The sequence below is a fragment of the Ornithodoros turicata genome, chromosome 3, assembly GCF_037126465.1.
Source record: "Ornithodoros turicata isolate Travis chromosome 3, ASM3712646v1, whole genome shotgun sequence".
Lineage (NCBI taxonomy): Eukaryota > Metazoa > Arthropoda > Arachnida > Ixodida > Argasidae > Ornithodoros > Ornithodoros turicata.
The window spans coordinates 91,911,318-91,939,111 of record NC_088203.1 but is presented as its reverse complement, the minus strand read 5'-3'; the positions used below and the strand labels follow the sequence as shown (position 1 = coordinate 91,939,111).

Genomic DNA, 27,794 nt, shown 5'->3' with positions numbered 1-27,794 from the left:
ATCCGGCATAAAATGCGTCATTTCACTGAGCACTTATTATTGGAATGGCGCTGCACGACTGCAAAGTGACGTAATAGAACACCCAGTCAAGTCAAGCGGGTGGAAATAATGAAAACCGAGAGACAGTGACGGAAGGCGAGCACCGCATCATTCGTTTCCACACACTTCATCCTACACGCTCCATAACCCATCGCAAGATGAAGTTCTCAGTTGCCAAATATAGGATGGCGCTGAGACGAATTTGGCGCAGACGCGCAGAATTTGAGAGGCGGTACTGGGCGGACTCGTCAGTTGTAAGGTGGGGAAAGGGAAGGAGAAGTAAGTAATCTGTTGACTATAGGAGCTAAATGAGTCAGGAACGTAGAACTGAAACTATATAGTAGCATGAGCGACCACTTCCCACTACATCATAATTACTTATTTGATGTTGTTGTTTACTGGTTCCAGGAGCAAGAGAGGGGAAGAAGATGGTATATCTTCTTCTCGTATATGGACACCCAGGGTGTCCACCGTAACTCTAGAAGTAATTCTTAAAAATAGAAAAATCACTTTTTCCCAGTTTTAACCAATGGCGATGTACTCTACGCCTAAATGCCCACCTTAAGAGGGCACAGGCAAGCTTCTGTGTCGATGCAATAATTAACTTTCGCTATTTAACTTCTTAATTATCAACAATAGAAGATTGACCCAATGAGAACATCGAATCCCTTGGAGTCACTGGTAACATTGCCGTTTTCAGAGCAAAAATCGAGACAGTTATAGCGCCAGGAAAGGGCCTGGAAATAAGGCGATCTGGTGGTCGTTTTTCGACGCTCAAGTAGAAGCGCTCTAGTTTTCCTTTCCTCTGTATGCGGGGCAGGGAAAACACTGTCGCGGGGGGGGGAACAGATTGCAGGGGGACAGACTGGTGCGACAGCTTTTTCCCATCCCCGCATACACAGGAAAATGAAAACGGGAGCGCTTCTACTTGACCGTCGAAAAATGACCACCAGAGCTCCCTATCTCCAGGCCCGTTCCTCCCGCTATAACTGCCTCAATTGTTGTTCTGAAAACGGTAACGTTACCAGTGACCCCAAGGGATCCGATGTTCTCATTTGGTCGATCTTCTAACGTTGATAATTAAATAGTTAATTAACGTTAAGTTAATGAATTAAAGTTAATTAATGCATCGTCACACAAGCTTGCCTGAGCCATCTTAAGGTGGGCCTTTAGGCGTAGAGTACATTGCCATTGGTTAAAACTGGGAAAAAGTGATTTTTCTATTTAAAAAAATACTTCTAGAGTTACGGTGAACATCCTATATATAATGCAGTTGAGAAGAGCAGCATAGCAAAAAAAAAAAAAAAAAACAGAACAGATTTGTTATCGGTTACGAAAAACTTTCCCTTTTCTAGTTTCTTTTTTATGTTTTTATTTTTGCGAGGGGCGGCCATAGCAACGGCAGTGATGTTTCGTTTCTACAATTTTGTGAAATCCATTGCAAAGCGTTTCGTATTGCCAATTGCAAAGCGTTTACGAGCAAAGGAAGTCTCTGAAGAGTAAGTTAGCGGAGTAAGTGTAAATAGGAGCATATCACGTGCAAAAGAAGGATGAAAGTTCCCGTGTTTCTTAGAGTATGTCCTGCACTTTACTAGGCGTGCCGAGAATATCTGCGAAGTAAAGTTCGTCTCCGAAGAGTAATACGGGGCGATCAGAGTAGGGGACAGCAGAAATTAGTAGAAAGAAAGTAATTGACAGGGTTAATCGGCATGTATTCTTTTTTCTTTCTTACAGCGTTGAAGATGTTTTGAAAATTGCTAAAACACACATCGAAGTGTACTTCTCAAGCCATCACCGTATAATGATAACGACAATGCGTGGCTTTACCTCGGTCGCGAGACAATTCCCAGCATCATAGTCACCATCATCATACGTCTGTCGCTGTCGCTGTATAGTCCCATAGAAATCGAAGAACACTGAGTGCAATCTATATTGCAGCCATTTCATTATTTTTGCACGGCTGGTAACGTTTACAATAATTGAACATCCGTTTCGTCATTCCGCGCTCATTCTCAGATCTCCGATGCAAGGTTGAAAGTCTGCGTCAAGCCCACAGAGGTGAGCTTTGCCTACACAACTACGAAGAACGTGCACAACGAAATTTAGGTGCCGCGAAATATTAATGTGCTGGAAGGTGTTGAGCAATCTGCGACATATCATCCTACTAATTGCCTGGCTACAGCAGTGATTGAAGGTGAAGGTGATTGAAGCAAGTGTCTTGCGCTCGGGATAAAGGCAATTTTTGACGGCCTTAGCGACCCTGGCCACCCCGCTCACGATCTCCTGCAATACTGCTTAGGTCCAGACGTACGTCTGTTTCGCCCGCTTGTGCAGAATAGACCACGCTCTGAGTTTGTGGCCTCGCACTTGAAAGAGTACGTTTTGAACGTCCGTCGCCTACGCGCATCATTCCCGTCGGAGGATTTCTTTGTCTGGTCCGTCATGCAGTTTTATGCCGCTCTTCTGGAGCTCCTTCCGACTGCGAGCTCGGCTGTGCCTCGCATGATCGCGTGGCTTCATATTACGGCCGGCTGGTTGGATGCGCGCCGTGCAAGCTTGCAGTGGCGTCTTGCGCACGACGTTTTACCTCTCAGGGACAGGTTGTCCCGCTTCGGTTTGACCAGGCCTTTTTGCCCTTACTGCCCTACCTTTGAAACGTCGGAGCACGCTTTTCGCAACTGTCTACTCCCGGATTTTTCGTGGCACAAGGCTGAGGTGCTTTACGGCATTCTGTTCATTCGGTGGGGCACGGTCCAGTTACTGAGCTCGCTCCCAGTTCCGGTCGGCGATAGACGCCAGTTTGTACTCCTGGCGGTAGAAATAAACTACCAGGTCTGGATAGCACGCTGCATAGCTGTGCACGGTGGCCGTGCTCGCACCGCCGTTGAGGTACTGAACAGGGTCAGAGTGGGCATCCGTAGAGTGTTATACAGGGAGAGAGCAGTTCTTGGGGCCGTCCAGTTTGGTTAGCGGTGGCAAGCATCAGCGACCCTCTTCGAAGAAATCAATGGTAGGTATGTCATCCGCTTCTAATATCTTTCGTGCTGCTGTCCCACGAGCAACTCTCCGTGAGTTTTGGTTTGTTGCGAGGTGCCATCTAGCACGTACATCAATCCCAGACCTGCCGTGAGCTCGTCTTCGGGTGTTGGCGTTGCGATGGTTGTAGACTAGTGCGTTTGTTGCGTTAAAGGGAGCCAGCCAATATGGCTGGTCTTCCACGATGATGCCAATACAGGGAGTGATTGAAGGGTGCTCAAATCGATCGAAGGGTGATGGTGATTGAATAACCACCGTTTTTCATGCAGTAGTAGCAGTTATTATTATTGAAGGAAGCTAACAAGGAGCAGGGCACTCGTCGAGCAGGGCATGTGATAAAACACGTACACGGCGCTCTTCGCGCGATACGTGAAGGGCGTGGTATACGTCACGCGCAATGTGTCACGTGCCCATATTTTTGAATATCCCTCCCGCTTTTTTAAATTTCCCGCCACTCGTTAGATCGTAACGACCGTAACGACGATGAAGCGATTAAGCCTGGTCAACCGCAAGGTAAGCTATGGTTTTAAGGTCACTGGAGACCATGACCACCTCGGCCAGATTTTTTAAATTCCGTGTTAGCGCCGCGAAGCAACTGTGGCCATGAGCGACGCACAGACGTCGACAGATGGAGAGAGGACAGCAGCAAGGGCTGGGGGACAGGGGGGACCTCGGCCAGAGTATTTTACCTTTGACCAACAGGCTGTTGATGGGACTACGCACACGGAAAAATAACCGTTCCTGGAGAGTTCTTTATAGTGTAATAACCATACTCTGAACCTTTTCTATATGCCAGAATGGAAGAATGGCTAAAGATCACCTGGGCGTACTACTTTTGAAGAACCTTAAAAAAAAAATGTTATAACGGCAAAAAGTACAGCATCCGTACGTACACTCCCATGTTGCACCGCATAAAAGAGGATGCGGGGCATGCACGAATCCTTGATATTTTTCGCAGCGTTGAGAGAGTAAAGAACATTAAGTCGAGCGTGAACACCACCATCCCCGATTCAGCACATGCCAGGCGCATGTTCTGTACGAAATTCAGATTTCTTGCTTGTCGATGTAAATCGCTCAGACAGGTCGCTGCATTAACGATCGCCTCAGGGAGCATTCGCGGTCGCTCAGCGGCAGCGATGAAGTCCACTTAGGGTGGCATGTCGACTTATGCGGCTGCAACGCCCTCATACATAAGGCTAAAACATCGGCCATCCTCTGAACAAAGGGACGGAAGAGAGTTCATAGAAGGTCTTACCACATCGCCGCATCCCATGAGAAATGCATCAGCCATTCCTCGTTTTCGCTGCTTCCCACAGAGCCAGCCTTTCTGCACGTGGCACACTTTCCCTAATTCCTCTCCCGTTTCCTCTTTCCGACACGTTTTCTATGCTTGTGTACCTTCTTAGTTCAGTTATAGCACGGTCCCTCAATAGTAAATGTGCTTGCCCCATTCACGTCTTATTTTCTGTTGCACTCATCAGTAGGTCGAAGTAATGGGCACTTCCAAATATACGAGAGAGAGAGAGAGAGATACATGATGACGATAATATGGGGATGACTTCCGCTCATTGAGCAGAATGTGATACGATACCATACGATGCGATGCGATGCGATGCGATATATGATACGATGCGATAATATACGATATACTACGTTGCAGTTGTTAACAGGCACTCAATCGTGTTTCTCACGCCCGGTGTCTTCCTTTCTTGTTGTCCTGTTTACGTGCCTCTCAGACAAGACAGCCTTCCGTATAACACTACGCGCAACGGTTGTTGTACCCAGCCACAAGACCAAGAACATGGACAGAAAACGCAGTCCTGCCGTATTGGCCAACTGTAGCCGCTGCATCAGTGAAATCGATATTTCATTTTCCTGTCGGGACACTTCGAGATATGAAGAACGTTTCCTGGTTTATGACCAGCTTGAACTTGACCTTCAGAACAACTTTGGGCTTTCTTAGAATCAACCGTGCCGCTTTTGCATTGCCTCCGACTTTACGAGCCGTACACGAAAGGTACAGCGCCTGGCCCATAAACTATATATGTGCTCTTGAAGAAAACCCGAAGCCTAATACATACTGCACAGCTCAGTGTATGAGCACAATGGCTCATCGATCTCACCCGACAAGTTGATCGATATTTCATACGAGGGAAAATATTATGCCGATGGCCGACCGGGATAAAGGTTTTGGGTATGCGGAAGCTAGTGCGATTCACAGCTGATCTTAAACACAAGTTATAACAAGCAAAGCAGACGCACGAGTCAACATTGTACGTCGTATGACGGGCACCCGCTGGGGATTATCGACTAGGTCCATACTCTCCATACGTAGTTTACTGATGCGGCAGATGCTGGCCTATTATCTACCCGTCTTGCATGGGATATGCGACTCATCTGAGCCAAAAGCCTCAAAGTATGCCTAGATGTACATCGTACCACCCCCAATGAACTAGTTACTGCAGAGTCCAGAGAACTTCCCATAGACACTTTGCGAGCGCAAGAAACAGTGCGACACATCCATCTCTGCACGGGGCATCATAGACACCCACTAGCACGCAACGTTATGCCTTGAAACACTCGTGTCCTCATCGCGATTACTCCACATCATAGAGCTTTACCAAAAGCAATTCCTTCGCAATCGACCCATCATTCCTTCTGGAATGATGGGTCGATCATCCATCTCCATCATTATGCTTCTGGACATTTATGGCACCCAAAATATGTGTAGTCTGTGCCCAGTGTGCACCGAAGGTCAGCTCTGCCATCTGCTGCGCCGAGACGGTACTGTCTATCCATGATGGAAAATAACCACAGTAGGAGAGCTATTTATTCACCGATGGATCGACGACAGGTCTGCGTCTGGCTTTGACCATGTTGTCACTGAAGAAAACAGGGATGGGAAGACACGGCTATCTCACAGAGCATCCTCAACAACGGCAGAACTAGTCGCCATAATACTCGCTCTTGAATATGTGGTTGCATACCCCTCTGCAGCGCAATGGGTTATATACAGTGATTTAAAGGCTAGGCTACAAACCATAATATCATTCCTCCGTAATGGGTATATGGTACCTGCAGTCCGCGACATTCTGACTGTGTACATGCAATCCAGGGATGCTGGCCATGACATCATACTTCAACTGATTCCTGGACACGAAGGCGTATGGGGGAATGAAGCGGTTGATGAAGTAGCGGACCTAGCGCATCTCTCATCATCAAAACATCTATTGCAGTACGCCAAAGCAGATATGCAAGGCATTTTGAGGTCTCTTACACAGACTATGACTAAACAGCAATGGCTATACAAGGCGACGAGAACTCCTCGTTGCTCCATCTAGTAGACACGGAACTGAAATTTAGAGCTCCGTCCACGTTACCTCGGTCTATCCAAACGTTCTTGCACGGGTTCCGTCTGAACGTGCCATACGGGCACCAATTCCTCAATAAAATTGGGAAAGCTGATTCAGCGAACTGTGCAATCGTGGAGGACACTGAGCACATTCTCGTGCACTGTTTTAGATACACATCTCAAAGGGTTACCATGTAACCATGTAACGTACCAACTTTGACCTCGTGAAAGTGCTGGGTCCCTGACCACTTGACAAAAGGGGTGCTGCCTTGTCAGCGCTTGTGACATTTATTCAGAGCAGTGAGTTGGAGTCAGTCTATTAGGACCGTGTAATTCATTCTGCGCTACGTTAACTGATGATTTGGCCTTTGACCGATATCCGGCGATAATCCGATGACCGGCGTTTCTTTCTTATTATTTTTTTGGGGGGTGGGGGGGTGGGGGTGTTCTATTTATGGGAGTAGCCGAATTTGTCGCATGACGAATTCAATCTCTCCCTATAATTCTTTCTTTTTTTTTACACAATCAACATGAACAAGTTATAACACTTAGGCTTGCGGAGTCATAATACTATTTATGGATACATCACATCACTGTTTAATTTTGTTACTCATCAAGGCTCTATTGGTATATCACACGCGCTTCATATTCGTATTTTACAGTTGAAAGAAGCAACAAAGGGTGCATGATTGGGTACAATACATTTTATCCGAGCTATATCGATACTATTAGTTGCCGTTCGTTGTCGTTCCATTCCGGTTCCCCCTCATTTTCACTATAATCCCGATACGAAATCTTGATATGACATTCAAACTCCGTGTTTGTTTGTTTTCAAGAATAATAATAAATAATAATAAATAATAATAATAATAATAACAATAGTGTTTGTAAGGAAAAAAGACCAGAAATGGAACTGATCTCCCCACGTTTTCTGCTACTCCTAATATAAATTCTCCTCCACATACAAAAAAAAGGGAAAAAAACTTTCCAAACTCTCTTTTTTCAGGTTCCATATGCATCAATGTAGCACAAAATAGGCGACCATTGCATGCATGCTAGGCACTGCAGTACCTGGAAACACACTGTTTACATAGTTGAACATACACGCACATGAATATCTTTGTGTAATACAAATCCAATACACACGATTACGAGCGCATACTTGTGCGTGTGCATCTGCATGAACCCCGTGCCTCCTGGGCTCCCTGTGAGCCGAGTGTCTTTTTCATTTTTTTCTTGTTTTTATTTGTTTATTCATTTATTTGTCTTTTTGTTATTTCTTTTTCTTTATATTTTCTCCTTTTTCTTCTTTTTTTTTGTTTAGGGAATAGCAAGCCGGCGTGCTGCATAGCTGACCTTTCCCCTTTTTTTTTCTCTCTGCCAATAAATGCCCCCCCCCCCCCCCCCCCCAGTGAAACGACAAACTCAAGCAGACACGCACAGGTGAAACGCTACTATGAGATACTTGAGATAGTATAATAAACAAAGAAAAATAAATAAATATGCGCACTATTTCGAGTAGTGGCTTCGAAACGTGGGTCTGTCGGAAACATTAGAGAAAGACATCGTCCTGTTCCCTTTGAAAGCGCAGTCTTAACGACTAAGAAAACGAAGGATAACAATGGATTTCCGTTTTCAACTGAATCTGTCGTCAGAGAATTGAATTGCCACAGTACCAAGTCTCGAAGGAAGTTTTGAATAGAACAGCTACCCGACGTCATAACTCTTCTGCTCCTTCGCACACTTTCGCAGACGGATTGTCGGAGGATAGATAATGTCGGCGGAAGAGAACCGACTCCCGACCAATGTCGAATGCGAGTATTCGTACTTCAAAGCACAACGCATCCTGCGCACAGATTTAATGCGATTCATGAATGCGCAAAAAAATAAATTGACATAAAATATCGCAGACAGGTCTATAGTGTACACCCGCTTCCTCACTGTGCGATGCCGTCGCAGTTTATTATAATTTTCAGATAACGAATATCCCGCTTACTGCGAACGCTAGTGGTGGTCCCATATCGTGGAAAGCTTGGTAAATATTTTAACCAGTTCAAGTTCCGTGCTCAGTTAGTGCACGCTTTGTGAGCTCCATGCAAATATTATTGTTTCACAACACTGGGACCAGCCATCGACGTGGACGGATCGCCCTTTGCCCTTTCCATGGGTGGTTACGCGTGTAGAAATAACTCTTTGCATTCCGCGCATGCGCAATGCCTATGAATGTAATATTACGGTTATATACACGTTCGTGTATAGAATTGAAAAAAAAAAACTGAGAAAACGAAATGAAAAATAAATTGAGAATGCAATGACAAAATCCAATGAGAGAGAGAGAGAGAGAAAAAAAAAACGTTACACGTTATCTGGTGTTGGAGCTTTAGATTTCTTTTCAAAACACTACATGCCCGTTTCTGGATGGCATATCAAACTGGAAAAACAGCTTCTGGGAGCATCATTCGTCGCTATTTGCTTTCGAGCTTGTGTCATTCAAGTTCTCGTCTTCAAGTGTTCGAGGGTCAATACTGCACCGCCTATTTGCGTCGCTGGTGACACGGACGCTTAAAATAGCAATCTTGTACGTACACGCTAAGGCGACAGATGCGCAGAAAACCTGTAAACCTTCAGAAGAATTTCAAAAGGGGAAATAAAGCACCATCGTCAAACACTTTTATGAAGTGTGTTTAAATGGAGTGGAGCTATATAGGAAAGACGACATTGTAAATACACATGAGAGGAAAACGCGAGCCGAAGAAAGACTGTTTACTTTGGCGTGAAATATAGGTTTCTCAACTTCCCGTTTTCATTTTTTAATGTTTCCTGCTTCTTCTTCTTCTTTTATTTATTTCTTTCATCTTTTTTTTGTATGTGTGTGTGTGATGCCGTCCAGGGACAAGGCTGAGAACAGAAAAGGACAACAGAAAGAGAACAGAGAGAGCGAAAAGCCGGTCTCTGATAGGGAGAGGGATTCCCTTCCATTTCTACGTCGGGAATGAATCCATGTGGCTGCTATTTTCGATGTGTTTTGACAGAAACGACGTATAGGGTTCACGGTGCACCATGGCAGCGCAGTTTCGGTATACTATATACTTATTTATCTTGGAATAAAACGAAACTGAAACATAGAATGAAAAGTGGAAGGAGGCATTCGCTTCCATGGCACGAGATGCCATGCATTTCCTGCATATCCGTGGGTTCCCACGTGAATTGCTTTCTCTAACAATTTTGTGGATTGGATTGGATTGTAAAAGAAAGAAAAATATGGAGAGGTTAGTCCCGACTCAGTCAGAACAGGCTACTCCAAAACGCGTTTGTGGGTGAAAAGAAGAAAGAAATTAAAAGGTTAGCTACGAAAAATAGAAGAACAAACAAACAAACAACCAAAAACAGGAAACAAGAAAGGGGTAGAGTGGGTGCAATTTTGTGGAATTCGACTTACATTCTGTGGGTTTCTTGCATATAATTTCGCGCCATGTATGCCATCCTTCGCCCTATGTGTGCGCAACAACGTAGTTGTATTATTTTGTGGTATTTGTAACTGTAACTGCTGTAACCCTTAGCGCAACTTCTGCGAAAGGTCCCTGCATCCTTGGAAATGAACTTCACCTCATAGCACGCTCCTAGCCAACCATCATTTGGAATGAAATCGCTATCAGCCCTGATTTGTTTAAAACGGGAGGCGTATGCCCTTTTTGTCGCAATTATGAACAGCGTAAGTGTCACAAAAAGCCGTACACTCCCGTTTTCAACAAATCCGGGCAGATAACGATATAATTCCAAATGGTGGTTGGCTAGGAGCGTGTTATGCGGTGAAGTTGATTTTTAAGAGTGTGGGGCATGCAGTGTTTGTTATAATAAAATAAGTAAGAAATGCCGGTAACCGGTACCGGTATCACATTACCATCACCACCATGTAACTACGTTTCGGCAATTCATTCTTCTTCCTCATGAAAGGCAGGACCTTCTTTTTATATATATATATTTCTCGTACTCAGTGTTACTCTTTCGCGCTTCTTGTTGTTTTTCAGTATAATAACGAGTACAAACTGTTGTTCTGCATGGCTAAGCCTGTCTCATGTTCCTAAGGATCCTGTTGTGACGTCCCTCGCGCGCCGTAGCCGTAAGAAGGGACGGAGCACAAAATTACCGAAGAAAGGGGGATACACTCAACGCATGGGCACCCGCAGAGGCGAGAAGGAATAACAACCACACACCTCGTCAACAAGAAGACATGATTTAATGAATAAAACTAAGCACTACGCCATTATTCAGTTCGTATGATGGATAATACAAATCGCAGCAACAACACACATGATATCAAGCGAACATGGTATACTTTAAAAGAACAGTTATACAAAACGCGCGGTTAATGAACACGTGAATCGTGTGCAAACGTAGGAGACACAACAAGGCGGCAAAAGTGACTGACCCTGACTTTGCGCATCCCGACGACACCACATCTTCACCAGGCCATGGACGATGGCGTGGCAGACGAGCTCGGAAGATGACTTCAGCAGTGACCTACGCGGCCGGCTTTCCATGCTGTGGCTTTCGGTTGCTGCTTCCGTCGATCTTCATCCGCCCTGGTCTCCATTCTTGGTCCACGGCCGGGTCAAACAATAGCGAAGACGGCGACTTGGCGGCAGGCCTACCGTCCCACTTGGAGGCTCGGTCCCAGGAGCTCGGCTACCGCCCTCGTCGATCCGTCTCTTCGCTCGCCACATCGTCGTCGGGTGCACCTCTTTCCGGTCAGTCACCGCCAGCTGGGCCTCTTGTTCGTAACTTCGGTTGCCCGGACGTCAGCGCTGGTGGAAGGAGACTTCGGGGACGAACCCTCAGGTCGAAGGTGGGTTCCAGGCATCAAGGCGCCGCCGTCGTCCATCTCCCTCCGGGCATCCGTCCGGGCTCCCGCTCTGGATCACATCTCGACGACTCTTCGCTGGTTCGGAACCTCCACGTAAAACTACGGTTGTCTGTTTCGGCGACTGTCCCACTCTCTCCCTCTCTCGAAGTCACCCATGGTTTATATAACCTTCCCGCGCCATGACACAGCCCGGGTCAGTCACGTACGCCAAACCAAAAACACATGTGCGTCCGAGACTGCATTCGAAGAACGCTGTAATTGCCACTGCTTCCGTTAACATACAGTTATGCTGCCCTCTACACAAAGCCGCCTCTAGGGGAAAACAACACTGTCCAAGGGGGAGCAGATGTCACCCCTCCCACGGAGAGACACTGCGCACATGCCAACTAAAGTTTTATGGTTTTCAACTGTGGGGGAACACGAGCTCTCGCAACCGTTTGGAAGTAACAGGGCGCGCTGTCCCTTTGGTGCTAGATAATTGGAAAAAGTCTGTGAAACCGATTTTGTCAAGAAACTCGGACCGTCACACTGTTACTCATTCATTTGTATGGCGAAACTCTATAATGAGCAGGGCACTGAACGTCAAGAGAATCTTGCGAAATGCAACAAGATACAAGACAAAGACTCAACGCTATACAACCTGCCCATACAGCCCAAGATGTCGCAAATGTGTTGCATCAGTGTTACCGGAAAGTTGAAGTATTGCAGCGATGTTTCATGCCCACATTCATCGTTGTAGCAATATATTTGTTTCGATGTTCACGCTATGTTTCAAAGATTGCGTAAACCTGCCATTTCGATGATGTTACTAAGCGATGTTGAATATGTTACACTGAGGTAATGTAGGCGTTCACATTGTCGATGCAATGTTTTGCAAGCAATGTCAATGCTATGTTGCAATTGCATTTTTTCCAAAACTGTAAATCAGTAACATAAATTCAACGTTGGTGCAATATCTTATATTTCAATGTTTTTGCTGTATTTCAGAAGATGCCTAGAGCTAACAGTGTGATTGCGTTGCCGAAGCAATGTTGCGACTACACTGACGAAATGTCGCAGCTACATTGCTGATGTGGTATTTCGCAAGTAATTTTAAATGCAATACTGCAGTAGCATTGCTCACAAAACACTGCATCAACAACCTAACGTTAATGTTGCAGTACTATCATTGTATCAATGTGTCTGCTGTATTTCAAAGGATGCGTGGAGCTAACATTGTGATTGTGTTGCGAGAGCAACGTTACACGTGACACAATGAGGAAACGTCGCAGTTACGATGTGTAATAGAGGCCGATGCAACAGATGAGGACAAGGTTCGAGCAGCTAATTATGGTAATGACAGCTTTTACACTTTGGAAATTTCGCAGCACAGCCGAAACCCAGAATAGGTGGAACCGCCTGATGCATCCTAAAGGCTCTCCATGGTGACTCTACTGGTATAGACTACTTAGAACAGACTTTTTTTTGTGGGGTGTTATTGCGACAGTGGTCCTGCCGCCGTGTTGCTCTTAACAACGGATATGTACGGCTAACGGGCCTGATCTATACATAGTCTAATTCTCTTAGTTAGGTAGCTACAAGTTAATGCACTTATAGTACGTACCTCATATTTCTTGTATACTGGGACTGGAGAAGTTAAATGACATCGTTTGCTGTTTCTAAAGGACGGCGGCCGTGTGGCACAGAAGTCAGATTTTTCAGCGGTGTCGGAGGCTGTCACGGGCCCATGGATGTGGTTCGTCTTCGGTCAGGTTTTGTCATATTGTGAACATTTCGTAGGCAAGTGAAATAAATATTCTATGCAATAGAGACGCTACCTCTAGGCAGCATCTGAAACACTGCAGCAATGTTGCACTTTTTGCAAGTAACATTGCCGAGGCACTTCAGTGTTTCAGTAACACAATGGTTGCACCATCTTGTTCTATCTGTCATTCCCTCCAATAAACAATGGCATGAAAATCTCGGAAATTCCCGTGATGTTCATTTACCAGTTTATGATGAAAGAAGGAAGTCACTGAAAAGGTTAGCCAGCTGTAGGATCATCAATTCCCATCACTTACCAGTTTGTTTTTGACGATGTGTTCAAATGTTGCTCCAACGTTACATGAACAAATGGAGTGTTACCGCAATGCTTCTATTTCGATGTTGGTGCAGCGTCTAGATGTTTAATGTTAGAAACATTACGATTCTGTTGCTGAGGCAATGTTTCACGTGCTGCGGTGAAGGAACATCACAGTTAGTGTGCTGATGCAATGCTATTGAAGCAAAATCGTATAGCAATGCTAGGGCAACAATAGACCTTCAGTGGGAACTGAAAACTAAATATTAAAAAAAAAGTGTATGCAGGCAATATGCCGAAGAAAAAAAGGAAATATAAGATGTCTGAGAATGTTAGTGTGACCATTGTGGGCAGAATTAATGCACACTGTGAGAGACATTATACTCTGGGACGACACTGCGGACGCATGATGGGACACGACTATGGACGAGAGGATCGAGACGAGGACAACATACGCTCAAAGAAAATTAACCTAACCCCAGAACTTGAAATTAATTACAATCCATTCTTACGCACATGCGAATGCGTGCATGGACCCTCGATATGGCGTTCTTCCGTAGCGTGAGTGCTACTTGAGCCCTCGCGTGGCATAGTGGTTAGAATGAGCGCCTTCCGCGCCAAGACTAGGAGGTAACATGGGTTCAAATCCGAATTCGAATTCGAATGTATCCCGTTTCAATGTAAGCATACTGTGCTACATAGCACATGTATCACCAAGACGACACTGCAGTGTTCCTCCAGTGTTGCTTTTGTAACGTTGCTACAATGTAGAATAACTGGTCATTAGCAATGTCACATCAGCATTGCAATGTCTCATTTTTGCAATGTTGTGTCCACAACATTGTTGCAGCATAACGAAGGCAGTCATAAGCACCACAACATCAATATTGCGTGGCAATATTGGTGCAGTGCCACTGCAACAATATGTACCGATTGGCTGTTGCTAAACACATACTAAAACGAACAACAACTTTATTTTCAGAAGGAGAGTGGGGAGGTTCATCGCCAGAGGCGATACTGTACATGCCGTACACATACTAAAAGGTAACGCGTAAAGGTAATCAAAACAGAAGCGCTCCTATCAATGCTCCTAAATAACAGTACGGAACGGCGGAAATAAAGCCCACTAACAAAGCCCACGAGAACCTAATTACTTCTTAGCTGCAAACCCTGTACTTAAGCGCATGTAAGATGCGCGAGAATTAAATTCTCGCAAGTCTTTTGAAGACAACGCATTCCACGGCATTACGTTTGCGTCAAAGCTCCGATCCAAAATACCCTCTCAAGGTAATTAGAGCGACGTCTAGCTGTGGCTGACGAAATTCCGCTCGTACTGCAAATACCAAACATAGCGATGGTAAAGTGCTGAGTACCAATTTGCACACGCATTGCTGGAAGTGCTGAAAAAAGTGGGACGACAGCAGAAATAAGGTGTCGTCTTATGTATGTAAATGAGCAGGCGGTTTGGGATATTGTAGTGCGTGCTTGCTGTTTTTGTGAGGCAGGTCGTAAGACTTCCGTGTCATTCGGGGGCTCGTTCTCCTAATGCTCGCATGCTTTTTCTTATGCGTAAGGTACTCGAGCTTGAAGGGACTATCGCAACAGGAAAGGTTTGTATGAGACGGATACGGTAATGTGCGGCCATGACCTACTTGATTATAACCACCATGTCATAATCGGCAACCCCTATGAGGAGCCCGTCCGCAGGATCCGCTAGAGGAGCTACTCATCGGCCCGCGAGATCTGCATCATGATTGGACAACGGAGATTTGAATTTTGAACGCGCAGAAGCAGACGTACGACTACTGTAGCAGACGACAGCAACAGCTCTTATGAAAACCCATAGAATGATGATGATGATCAACTTTAGAAATTTCAAATCTCCTGTGGGACATGCACCGCTTGTACAAAAATATTAAGGTAAGCAGAAGTACAAAGCATAGCAGAAATTGAGGAAGCAATAACCGGGCCGATGAGTAGCGCCACCGCTATCTTCCAAATGCGGCACTGGGAAGGGGTATGACATGGTCGTTATAATCTAGTAGGTCGTATGTTCGGCATGGTTTCACAGTCTACTTGGCAAAGTTTCTCTTCCGGAAACAGCTTACTTATTCAATAAACGAGTTTTTAAAGATTGGCACTCCCTCTGCAGCTAAGCCAGAATGACGTAAGACGGGCACACGAATGGGAGCGCAGCGCAGGTGATTGTCTCCGAGGTTGTCTGTTTCGCGCTCGCACCGCAATATACTAAGTGAAAAGACCTCGGTAAATACGCCAACCTACACTTACCAGTGTGAGCGCTGACGTGACCATGTTCAGTGGAACACGGTGTTACGCTCCTGGCTGTATAACAACAACAATAAATGGAGAAGTGATGATGACATGGGATGCCTCCCCGTGGTACCCACGGGACCCTAGGGTACCTTAGGTACCATCCTATACCTTTGGTACCAAGATACCGTTCCAGTCACCTATTCTGGAAGCCAAGGTCGATAAAGCTATCAGAGTATTGTGGAGAAGCAATATAGTATGGAATATAAGCAATGTAAGATAATTCCTAAACATCCGAACAGGGTTCGAGTTGCAACGCATTTGTAAGAGATAATTTCTAAATTGTATGCCAAGAACTCTCAAACACAGAGAAGTAATCGTATTAAAGGCTGCCCATAATGCGTAGCGACAAAGCTGCTGCTGTATTTCAGCTGCGAATACCAAAGGTTGCACAGCTACTCGATTTTTTTTTTTTTTTTGTTAGATCAGGGACGTGTAAAAACGCGGTAATTATCACTCGTCCATCTATGGTCTCGGCAGACGGAGCCAGCAGCAGTAAGCGTTTGATATCTATCCTAATTTTACTCTCGATTTCCCGGAACGGCTCCCGTATACCAGTTGCGGGCAGAGACCTCATCTCTGTCAAAAGATGCAGGGGAAAAAAAGCGCGCGTTTCAATGCCGTATGAAAATACATAAAATGCACATCAGTGGTTGTTTACGATTACTTCTGGTTATATAAAAGCGTAAGTAACAGACGAACAGTAACAAAATCATTCTGTAAGAATAAAATAATATATTATACCGGTTAGTAGTGATAGATATTGCATTTGGTAACAATGGGCCGCTCAGGTTACATGCGACACGCACACGCACGATAAGATATATCAGAAAACAATGGAAATCATGTATCGATAGTGTGAACAATGGGTTCCCAGGTTTCAATAACATGCGCCGCCAGGATAAGGTAACGGTTAACTCGGGTAAACAATGGGAACTCACGTGTCGATAGTGTTTGATGGGCACCTGGATGCACGTTTAATGACATTTAATAACACGCAATGACATGTAATAACGCACAATGACATGTAATAACACGCAAATGACATGTAATAACACACAAATGACATTTAATAACAGGCAATAACATCTGATGACATTTAATAGTATTTTTCCGATCGGGTTGACGTCAGTCCGTCACCTAGTTTGGTTCCCGCGTCAGAGCGCCAGGTAGTTTCGGTTCCCACCAAGCGCCCTCTAGTTTTCAAGCTTTGGCCGTCTGTAGTTTCGGTTTCGGTTTTAAATGAATGGACGCCAAGCTTGGTTGCTCCACGTGTAGTTCTGGTTTCAGTTTCGAATTCCTACGTGTTGCCAGATGCCCTCTGGTTTCAAGCTATTGACCGACTGTAATTTCGGTTTCAAACCGCAGCACGCTAGTTTCGCTGTGACAACGTCAACGCATTTTCTGGCGATATAAATTAAGCGTACGCGTAGAAATTTCATCAGAAAAAGAGAAAAAAAACATGGTTGACCAGTTTTATGTGAACCTGCTCTCAAATGCATCTTTGGATGTGTTTCCCGACAACACAATGAGCAAGTTCCGAGTAAAGCTAGCCCATCCACAGACGTTGGAGGGTAGGTGGGAGGCCGCTTTAACAGAAATCAACATCCCTTTTGCGATTAAAAATGTAACTGACACAGTCAATAGTATATCGGAAACGACATTCCTTGGTTCTACGATTGAAGCAACAGAAAAGGTCAAGTTCAACGCTAATGAAAACATTCTCTTGTCTTTGAGACAATTTTTAGCAAAACATTTGCAGCATAAGACAAGAATTATACGTGGTAGCGGTCATTATGAGATACAACTTCCTCTGAACTATGGTTTGGAAATTAGCGCAACTCTTGCCGCTAAGCTTGGCATGGCTGAAAAGATAATCGGCTGTGGAGAGTTGGACAGAGGGTCACCCGTGAAGCTACTCAAATACCAGGTGGATACGGAAGAAACGATTAACATAGTTACCTATCGTTCACGAACAGTAAAGTATGAAGTTCCAGAAGGCTACTACGAATCGGGGAAGGACCTCGTTAATTCCATTAACCATGCCTATCGAACAAAACTTCATTTGTCGCAAGATGCTCGTCTCCTCGTATGTAACCCATACAACGGAATTTGTCACCTGGAACGCATGAACGATGGCTATGTGACCTTTCATCCTTATTTGGCTTTGATGTTGGGCTTCGGAAAGAGGACAACTTTCTCAAGTTATGCAGTCGCCGAACGAGACGTTTGTCTATTCCCTGCTCAAAACTATATTTTCATATACTGCGATGTCATCGAGAACGAATTTGTGGGTGACGTGACAGCACCACTTCTTCGATCGATACCATTCAGAGTCCAGGGTAGGAATGATGTGATGTCTTATTTATTCACAAACCTGTACTATAAATATGTATCTGCGAAGGAATTGACAACCATTCAAATCGAGTTGGCAAACGAGATAGGTGATTTCATTCCATTCATTTCTGGCTCTGGTCGTGTCGGGTTGACGATCCACCTACGTAAATGTATATAACAAACCCACCATGTTGCATAGCACATTTTGGTGCAGGAAAGCGAGAGCATCTACCACACTATACTGCTCCCGAGCTTTATCAGATTGGAGGAGGCATATTTGGTGACGTATTGAGGGGTTTCTTGCCCATACTGACCAAGAAGGTAGCGCCATACGTTGGAAGAAAGCTCCTTGATACTGGAAGACATATAGCCGAGGAAGTCCAGCAAGGAGCATCATTTCGAGAAGCCGTCAAGAAAGGAGTAGACCGCACAGTGCATAAAACTCGTGACGAGTTACTTCAGAGACTCACAGGGAAAGGAAGAAAACGCAAGGCCATTAAAAAAGCTCGACCTGCGGAGAAGCGGAGGAAATCTGACTTCTTTACTTGACAGAAAAAAAAAATGTCTATTGCAGTAGTGCATAAAGATTCTTGTCTGTGTACTACAAACCAGCTGGAACTCTTCTCTCTTCCACCTACAAATTTTGCTTTGGAGAAGTCTGAATACGTCGAGTTTTTCCCAGTATCTGCTCCGACATCAAGCGGAGTGATCGAGTACAATGTTCCGGGACTCGGTGGGGGCTTCTTTGATCTTCAATCCAGCTTTTTGCATATTCAGTGCAAGATCATTCGAAAGAATGGAGATCCAGCGGTAACTACAACAAGCACTTCAACAACACCTGATGCAGTCATACCTGTCCAAGCGTTTGGTTCATCATTGTTTCAACACGTACATATCTACCTGAATTCAACCTTGGTTTCGAGTTTCGAACATTATGGCTACCGTTCCTACTTGGACATCATTACGAATGCCAACAATGTAACTCAGACACACACCCTTTCAGCAATGTTATACGAGCCAGACCCTTTAGGCACGAGTGAGGTATATGCTCCCACATCTGATTCAAAAGGAGTTTTCGCTCGTTACAAGCGAACCAAAGGATCGGCACTGTGTGACATGTACAGCCCAATCTTCAGCGACATATGTCAACAACAGAAGCTCATTCTTAACGGAACCGATATTCGAGTTGTGCTACGTCAAGCGTCGGATGATTTTCGTCTCTTGCAAGCTGATGGTGCAACAGAAAAGCACACTGTGGAATTTTCACGTATCGTGCTCTATCTCCGACGTGTTCAGTTATCGCCGAGTATACTTGTTGGTATAGAACGAAGACTTCAAACAACACCTGCAGTATACCTTCTCCGAGGACTGGAAATTAAGTACAGAACCATCGCCCCTAACCAATCTCAGGTGATATTTGACGACTTGTACAGCGAGCGAGTTCCCTCCAAGTTAACAGTATTGATGGTCAGGAGCGATGCCTACCAAGGTAGCAGACCACGAAACCCATTCAAGCTTGAGAACTTCAAACTAAAACGAGCACTACTGGACGTTGGTGGACAACAGTACACGGATGAGTTCGACTTCCAACGAGACATCTATTCCAAAGCCTATATACACCTGCTTCACAAACTAAAACGCAAGGATATACCAATAGCTCCAGCTGCGTATGCAAAAGAGACATTTATGCTTTATTACCATCTGACTCCAGATGCAGAAGTGAATGCTCTTTGTCCTGTTGTTCAAGCCAACGTTCGTCTGACCCTAACGTTTGCTGCCAATCTAACAGAAGCAGTTACGGTGTTGTTTGTATCCGAAACACCACGTGTGCTAGAAATCAACAAAGACAGACGAGTGAAATTTGTCTGAAAAATAAACATGGAGGAGTGGCAGTTCTATGCAGCATTCAGTAGACACTACTGCACCAGAGAACTGTTTCGGGGAACCTTTGCATGCAATGAAATCGCAAGACAGGAAGCCATACCCGGGATTTATGTGATTAACACAGCTCCAAGGAGCAGTAACGGTGAACACTGGACCATGACTTATGTTTCCGGTGACAATGTGGTTACGTATTTTGATAGTTACGGCATTCAGCCCGTCTACAAAGAATTCTACCAATTCATTCATCCTACCAGGTCATTTTACTATAACAAGAAAAGACTTCAGGGCTATGGATCAGCTACATGTGGCCTCTACTGCCTGTATGTAGGCAGCATGCTCGCTTGTGGATTCTCGCTCCGAGAGTGCACTCAGAGATTTTCGTCAACGAACTTCACACTGAACGACAAGCTGGTACCCGTCCTTGTACGGAAGCAATTCCCAAGAAAGACAGACAACATGTCATGTTGCAGTGTACTTTGACACAATAAAACTGTATTTATTTCCATGTCGTTACAGGCACAATCTTATATATATATATATATATAAAACAGCATTACAACAACAACAGCCAGGTAGGGCAACATATGCATAAAAACTGTCTACATCTTTCCATTGGATGCGTACCCAAAGGGTAACGTGTGGATACCATCCTCACAAATGAAACGCTTTGTGTCTAGGGGATTTAAAGCTACTTTCGTAACACATACACTTTTATTTATATTTTCCTTGCGCACAATGAGGTTCTGACAAACTTTGTACACTTCACCAAGCTTAAGAGAGTCTATGTACATTGAATAATGCAACTTCTGGGCTTCACATTGTTTCACCCCCTTAGCACGATTGTATCGTCTTTTACTATGGAGGTCTAGTGCATAGAGCTTTGGTTTCAGGCAACAGAACCCTAGGATGTGGTCGTGGGGCATTTCGTTCTTAAATTTTCCTAGCACCATCTTGTTTTTCGTAGAATACATCGAGTCATCACAAGAATGACCAGATGTATCAAGGTGGGTATCGGCGAGCTCCGCAATGGCCTTCTCATCGCTCAGCATCACGATATAAGAATCTGTGTCCATATACAAGAGCCTTGTGTCCGGGGCTACCCGAAGCAAGTTGTTATAATAAAAGTCATACATCATGACTTTAGACAGCTCGAGAATAGTGAACCCCAGGTACAGAGGCTGTCGCATACGGACTATCGATTGAGCGAACTGAAACAAGACTACGTTAGAGCTTAGAGCCCTGAATTGTTTGAGGTTCGGTTTACGCAAGAATCTCAACACTTGCTCCTCGGAAGTTGCTAAGCGACAGTCGACGAACTTTCGTACATTCATACATGTTTTCCCATATACGGAGTTAATTAAACTCTTGTACAGGTTACGTTCGAAGGTATTGGTTGCCTGCTTGCGTAGTTCATGATGGAAGTCAACATAGGATCGCAGGAATGGTTTTTGTTTGAACCTGAGCACCCGGTGAATTTTCTCGAGCCGAAGACCCAACTGTAGGTACAACTTTAGACTGCGATAATGAAGAAAATACTTCTTCTTGTCAAGCAGTGTAAGGAGTAATTTCGGTTCTATATCATGCTGTGGGAGGTTAAATTTTTTCATCAGGTCTTTCTGATAATCCGAAAGCAACTCATACGGGACGCTCATTTTTTCGGGCGCGAGCGGTAAATCTTTATGTCGTTCGTGGAGCTCTTGTACGTAGGCCAGGTCTACCTCTAAAAAATAACCAACGTCTGCATAATCTGCAACAAGGGTTACATCTAAACCTGCAACCTCTTCGGGTGACAGCCATTCAAAGTCTCCGAATGGGAGTGGTTCACGCATCACTGTGCCATAGAGTCCATTTATGTCCATGTAATGAATTATGGTCTTTGGTTTTTCGGGATCGTACTGATCTGTCCCTGGGACATTTGCAGTGGCCATTCGCGTTGAACACTGGGTCATACCACCACGCAGGCCCCGTTCAATTAACAGATAGGCATCGGGATCGTGGATTAAATCCAGATTAATCCGGCTCATTTTTAGTGCGCAAGACATGCTTAGTCCCGGGAGTGACACGAAATGAAGTGGTTCAATTTTGTGCGTCTCCAACGCCCATATTCGGAAGTTTTGAAACACGTCTGCCAGAAGCAATGCGTCCGTCAGAAGGTACAAATCCGAGTACTCGCCCAGGCTCTTCAGTTGAAATTTTTCAAACACATTTTGCGCATGGCGGTAATCTTCCTCGTTCACTTCTGATCCGTTCAGTTGGTTAAAGAACTGGTCACGTGATGGCAAACAGGGCTCGTCGTAACGTTCAAAAGAGGTAACGTAGTTATAACAGAAAACCCCTTTACGTACAACCAACCTGAAGTAGTCCTCCTCTGCGAAAAACTGACGCAGACACCTGAAGTTAGATTCACCTTTGTCACATAGATTTTTCGTCAGTGTGTCGAGACTAGCATTGAGGAAGCTTAACGAGTCTATGAAGCGGAACACACCAATGTCTATAGCCTTAAACTTTTGACAACTGGAGGCTATCACTCTGATGTCTGTCTTCCGAAGCAGGTGCAGATGAGCTACTATGAATCCGAGGTCATAATTGGCATTATGTGCAATGATGGGCACTTTCCGTGGTATCCGCAGTTTCAGATTACATCCCTGACACAATGATTGGCGAAATTCTCCACTTACGTGATCATGGTCTCGCACTTTCTGCTTCTTAGTGAATGGTTCTTTACAGATGTTACAGTGAGTGGCTTCAGAATGTTCGAGTTCGTCTCCTGGGGTCATTTGCAAGGGCACAGTCTCGTGCAACATCGCATACAGCTCATCATGCAAATTACGCAATAGTTCCATGAAAACGGAAACGCAGTCTGCACCACGGTAAATATGTTTCTTCAAGACATACGAATCGCACGAGCGTATGACGAGGAGACAGAAGGATGAAGGGATGTGTTCCTCGTAGACATTCCCGCCTCCCGAACACGGTGATAGTACACTCTCAAAGTCGTATACACAGTAGAAGGGAACTTCCGACATCAAATGCTCTCCGGCAAACGACAGTGTCTCACCCTTCTTTGGAAAAATAGTCTTGGACACTTTTTGTTGTTTACACATTAGTAGATGATCGGCGAGTACACCCGGGGTGGTGAAACCCATCGTACACCGTTTGCAGTGAAAATAACCAGGTGGTGTGAACAAAGCATTGAAATTAGTAATGAGTACAAAATGGAAGTCAATCAGCAGTAGGTCGACATGCTTCTTGCACTGGTCGTCAACAACCTTAATCGGGTAAACATATTTTTCATCTTTGTCATAACCGTACACGTTAATGCTCACATCGTTCTGCTTCTCAAACATTTCTACATCTTTCGGGAACACTACAGGAAACGTCTCTGGAAATACATATTGAGACAGGTATGACCTGTAGGATGAAGCTCTGCGTCTGTAAGAACCCTTTGCAGGATGTAGACCGGCAAGTACGCAAAATGCGAAACACATGTTCTGTTCACTATCCTCGTGAAGGTCGACATTCAGAAGACACCGACACTTTTTTTTCAATTCGTTTGGCAATTCAAAGTCGGTACAACCAATGAGCTGTGGTGCGAGACGACCGACATGAAGAATGCAGGCGTGAATTCGAAATAAGAAAAATCCCGACCCTTGCATTTCAAGCTTTTCTAAATTGTTGGTGACTTCAGTGCCTACTTCAATGACAGCACGTTCTACGTCTCGTTCCGACCACAGCGTATGCACACTCGAAGGAATAAATTGAGTGACAAATATGATCTCATCCTCAGGCGTATGTCGACCGAGTTCCGCCTTCAGCAAAACATAAAAGCGTAACGGAAATCCGAAATGTCGAAGTACACCGGCAAGGTAGCGTCCGTTTTCATGAAAGAATGTGCTGACATCCTGCCCGTCGTCGTCTCTGTCATGTAGATGAAGCTCATAGCGGTTGGTATAGTTGCGGAGCGTACAGAGTGTCTCACAAAATGGGATACAGGGTGTTGCAAGGTTATGAACGTTAGCCAGATGAACTTGAAGTCCCAGCGCTGTTGTGTAGTGCTGCCGATCGGCCGGAGGACAAAGGTGGCATGTCACCATTTCTTTTTATTTTTTTACTCGGATTGACCGAACACGATGTCTGGCGAAAGAAGACGTTTCCCCTCTTTTCCAACTCGCTCTTTCTTCTCCATCCAGAGCCCGCTCGTGTTCCTCATGTCTTCGATGTCTTGAGTGCTTAGTTTATGAAACCGAGCTGGAAGGAACACCTTTACGTGCTCGTGATCCTTCATAATTTCTACGTAGACCGCCTCGCCATACCTCGTTTCAATTTTGTTAACATCAACCACATCATACTTGATGTTTTTAGGAATTGTCGCCATTTTTTGAAACTCTCCACATTTCTTTAACTTGTCAAGTTTATGCAAGATCGACGAAGACATGATGCTTACTTGTACACTGATGCAATGATGACGACGATGATCCTTCGGACACGTTGGACCGACTGAAAACAAAAGGAGCACATGTTAGAACACTGCAAAATATTTCATCATTCTGAACACCATACCTCCTCAGAAGGAGGTTCGAGAGTGAAGGAGCTGAGCGTCAGACAGTTCTTATATAAGAAGTTGCCAGCATGGCAACCTTGAGGAGTCTTCTTTTTTTTTACATCGTCAACTCTGCAGTCGAACCTACCTTTGCAGTTTGCTTTTTTTCCCTGCAGTTTGCAAGCACGGACTTGTTTATCTAACGAAACGTATCTTGACCAGACTTCATTCCCTTGCACGAAATGACAGTGATAGCACCTTTTAGGTTCGTGACGCCTGCCTCGGTGTCAATTTCAGGGGCTAGTCAAAGTGGGAAATCCACCTTCGTGGCACGACTAATTAAACACAGAGCTGTCCTCTTTGACAAACCGTTCAAGCAAATATGGTATATCTATCTTTATAAGCAGCCGGTATTCGATACTCTTCCTGAAGTAAATTTCAGTCAAGACATCCCTGCAGATCCGGAGAATTATAGCCACTCATTATTTATATTTGACGACTGTTTAGCCGACCGACAAAGACTCAAAGAAATCTGCAAATTTTATATCGCTGGGTGTCACCACCTGTCAATCACGGCTGTGTTCATCTCGCAATACCTGTTCGTCAACGACCCTTTGTATCGCACAATACAATTCAATAGCACGGCTCTCGTTTTATTTCGTTCACCACGCACTACAGACCAGCTGCGTATGCTGTCCAGGCAGATTTTCGGGCGAAATGATTTGTTGCCCACGATATATAAAGATGCCTGTCAGAAACCATACTCATACTTAGTTATCGACTTGTCTCAACAGAGCAACGATCACTATAAGGTGTGGACCAACATTTTCCCGGATGATCACAGACAGATCGTATACAGGTCATGAAAAGGCTTAACAAACACATTCGTTTCCTTCGTATGATCGCTGAAGCAAAGACAGGGGAAGATCGTTACAACCTGATTCAACATGCCAGCAGGGAACAGCTACGAACAATCAGGGAGATTTGTATGAACCTCTGCAAAGGAAACATCGACGTACCGGCGAAAGTTAAAAAGCAATTGCAGCCTTTTGCAACACCCATTAGGACACTGGCTTCCAGGCAAGACCGTGCAGATGTGAAGAAAATTAAACGGATTCTTCATCAGTCCGGCGGGTTTTTGCAATTTTTGTTGCCCCCCTTGTTAGGTCTCGTTTCAAGTTTAGCGGGCAAAAGCATCGCAAAAGCAATCGGCATTTAAATAATGCAGAAATACGAGCTTGTTCCCTATCGGGAAAGCACTATTCCGTCGATATTGAATAAACAGGAGCCTGATGATATCAAGGCCAAGGAGATCATCCAGTACTTGCACAAGCTATTGCATCCTCCCGCGAACACATTAAGACAGCCTAGTGCAGCAGGTGAGGAGACAAATCATGTGGCATCGACAAGAGAGCAGACACAGATTCAAGCGGACGAGGAGGAAGATGCCATCGTTAATTTTATGAGCAGCGGCTACAAGATGAGAGCAAGCCAATTACTGCGTTTACTAAAACCCGTGCTCGGCTGGAATAGTAAAACGTTTGAGCTCATTGTCAATGGTGAACAAATACCAAATACCAACGTTGTAGACCTTGTTTATTATTTGGTCACAAGAGCGCGAAATGTGTGGCGACCCGCGTATCTCGAGAGGATCCTACCACTATTGGTCAAGCTAAATATACCGACACTTATCGTACATCCATCTCGACTTGAAAAGGAGACTGCAGAGCCATCAGCCGGTAGTCCTACGTTTACACCTGAGACACCTCGTCGACGCATTTCTCCGGTTATCACAAGAGCGGCTAAGAGACTTCGAGAATGGAACCGGTATTGAGCACGTTGGAAACGCAACAGGAACACTGTGGTTACCTTCGGGACGAAAACATTCTGGCGCATTTTCCCGCACGACACAGGAAGAAGGCCCTCGCCATTCTGCAGATGCTAAAGACCGTATTTGCGATAGATGAAGAGGGAAGGATTATCTGTCATTCTCGCGTTGTTCCAAGAAGTTCCGTCATCGAGCTTATAAAATACGAACTGCACAATCGATCGCCCTCTTGGTACAAAGGTGACGTGGCAGCCGTTATAAATGCCTACTTGTCATTCGATGGACTTCGTGTTCGTGGAAGAAAATTGTGCTAATGGCTGCTTACGTGGACGTATACCATCCTGGTGCTCTAGGTGGTGTTCAACGACTCGCACGAGCGATCGGTGAAAAGCCGGCGAAGGTTGCCAAGTTCCTGGAAACCAGTGATGTGTACTCTCTCTTCAGAGAACTTAAGCGACCACGTCAGTTCCGGAAGACCATCGTTTTGGGTGTGAAGGATATATTCCAAATAGATTTGAAAGACCTTCAGAAACTGTCGAGATACAACAAGGGTTTTCGCTATCTTTTGTTTTGTATCGACGCATTTTCTCGTATGCTTGCTGTAGTGCCTGTGCAGAATAAACGAGCAGCGGAAATTATACGCGGACTGAGACTCGCTTTTAGACGTATTGGGACTCCGAGACTGATTCATTCAGACAGAGGTACAGAGTTCACCAATAAGTCAGTCGGAGCATTTTTAAAATCAAAAGGGATATCTCTCTTCCACACTAATTCAAATACGAAAGCAAGTATTGCAGAACGATCTATTCGAAGTCTTATGACGCCACTTTATCGTGCTTTTGAATATCAGGGACATAAATCGTACTTGAAAATTTTACAGCCTCTGGTCAAAGCATATAATCATCGTGTTCATAGAACTCTGTCGGCACGACCTGTGGATGTCAACAAAGAAAATGAGCATTTATTTAGACAAAAGCTCTATCCTACTCCGAGCAAACCCCCAGAGAAGCCACGTTTTCGCGTTGGCCAGCTTGTCAGAATAGCAAAGTCTAGACACCAGTTAGTCAAAAGTTATCTTGGTTCGTTTACGCGTGAAATTTTTGTGGTGAGAGCAGTCAAGATTGGTTACCCGAATACCTATCTCTTACGTGACCAGCAGGAAGAACCTATTGAAGGTCAATTTTATGCAAGCGAATTAACACGTGTGCAGCCTGGAAAGGGCCACCGCATTATAAAAAGACGCGTTCGGAATGGAAAGGTGCAGTACCTGTTGCAACCTTCTGGAAGTCGTAGAAGGACTTGGGTTCCGGAGAACTACCTGCCACCACCGACGACGAAATGACTGGCGATCACTGGTCCGATGTCGAACAGCCAGCCAACGCTGGCGATTCCTGGTCCCAATCGGGTGATGATGTGTGCGGCATGCGGGACGTTACCCAGGATCATCAACTCCAAGGAAAATGTCGCCGTCCTCATACCTGTTGGAATGACGTGTTAGAATGCGGTTCATCGAAGTCAACGGAC

General features: G+C 44.9%; 1 protein-coding gene across 19 annotated transcripts in view; it reads right to left on the bottom strand.

The window, feature by feature from the left end:
- Positions 1-27,794, bottom strand: part of LOC135388830 (gonadotropin-releasing hormone II receptor-like) — a 774,956-nt gene that overhangs the window by 297,486 nt on the left and 449,676 nt on the right. For 6 of the 19 annotated variants that reach the window (XR_010421519.1, XR_010421518.1, XR_010421520.1 and 3 more), the window contains exons 3-6: positions 27,538-27,748; positions 24,347-24,399; positions 15,640-15,826; positions 13,352-13,505 (exon numbers count right to left, since the gene is read on the bottom strand). The exons of 7 other annotated variants lie outside the window; for them this stretch is intronic. Coding sequence is in view for 2 of the 12 variants with exons in the window: in XM_064618660.1 (XP_064474730.1) it covers positions 20,502-23,996 (3,495 nt within the window). In the remaining 10 variants the exon portion in view is untranslated. Of the gene's footprint in view, positions 1-13,351; positions 13,506-15,639; positions 15,827-20,443; positions 24,400-27,537; positions 27,749-27,794 lie in introns of those variants that run through there. 6 more of the 19 variants (XR_010421517.1, XM_064618663.1, XM_064618661.1 and 3 more) reach the window with 3 other exon arrangements.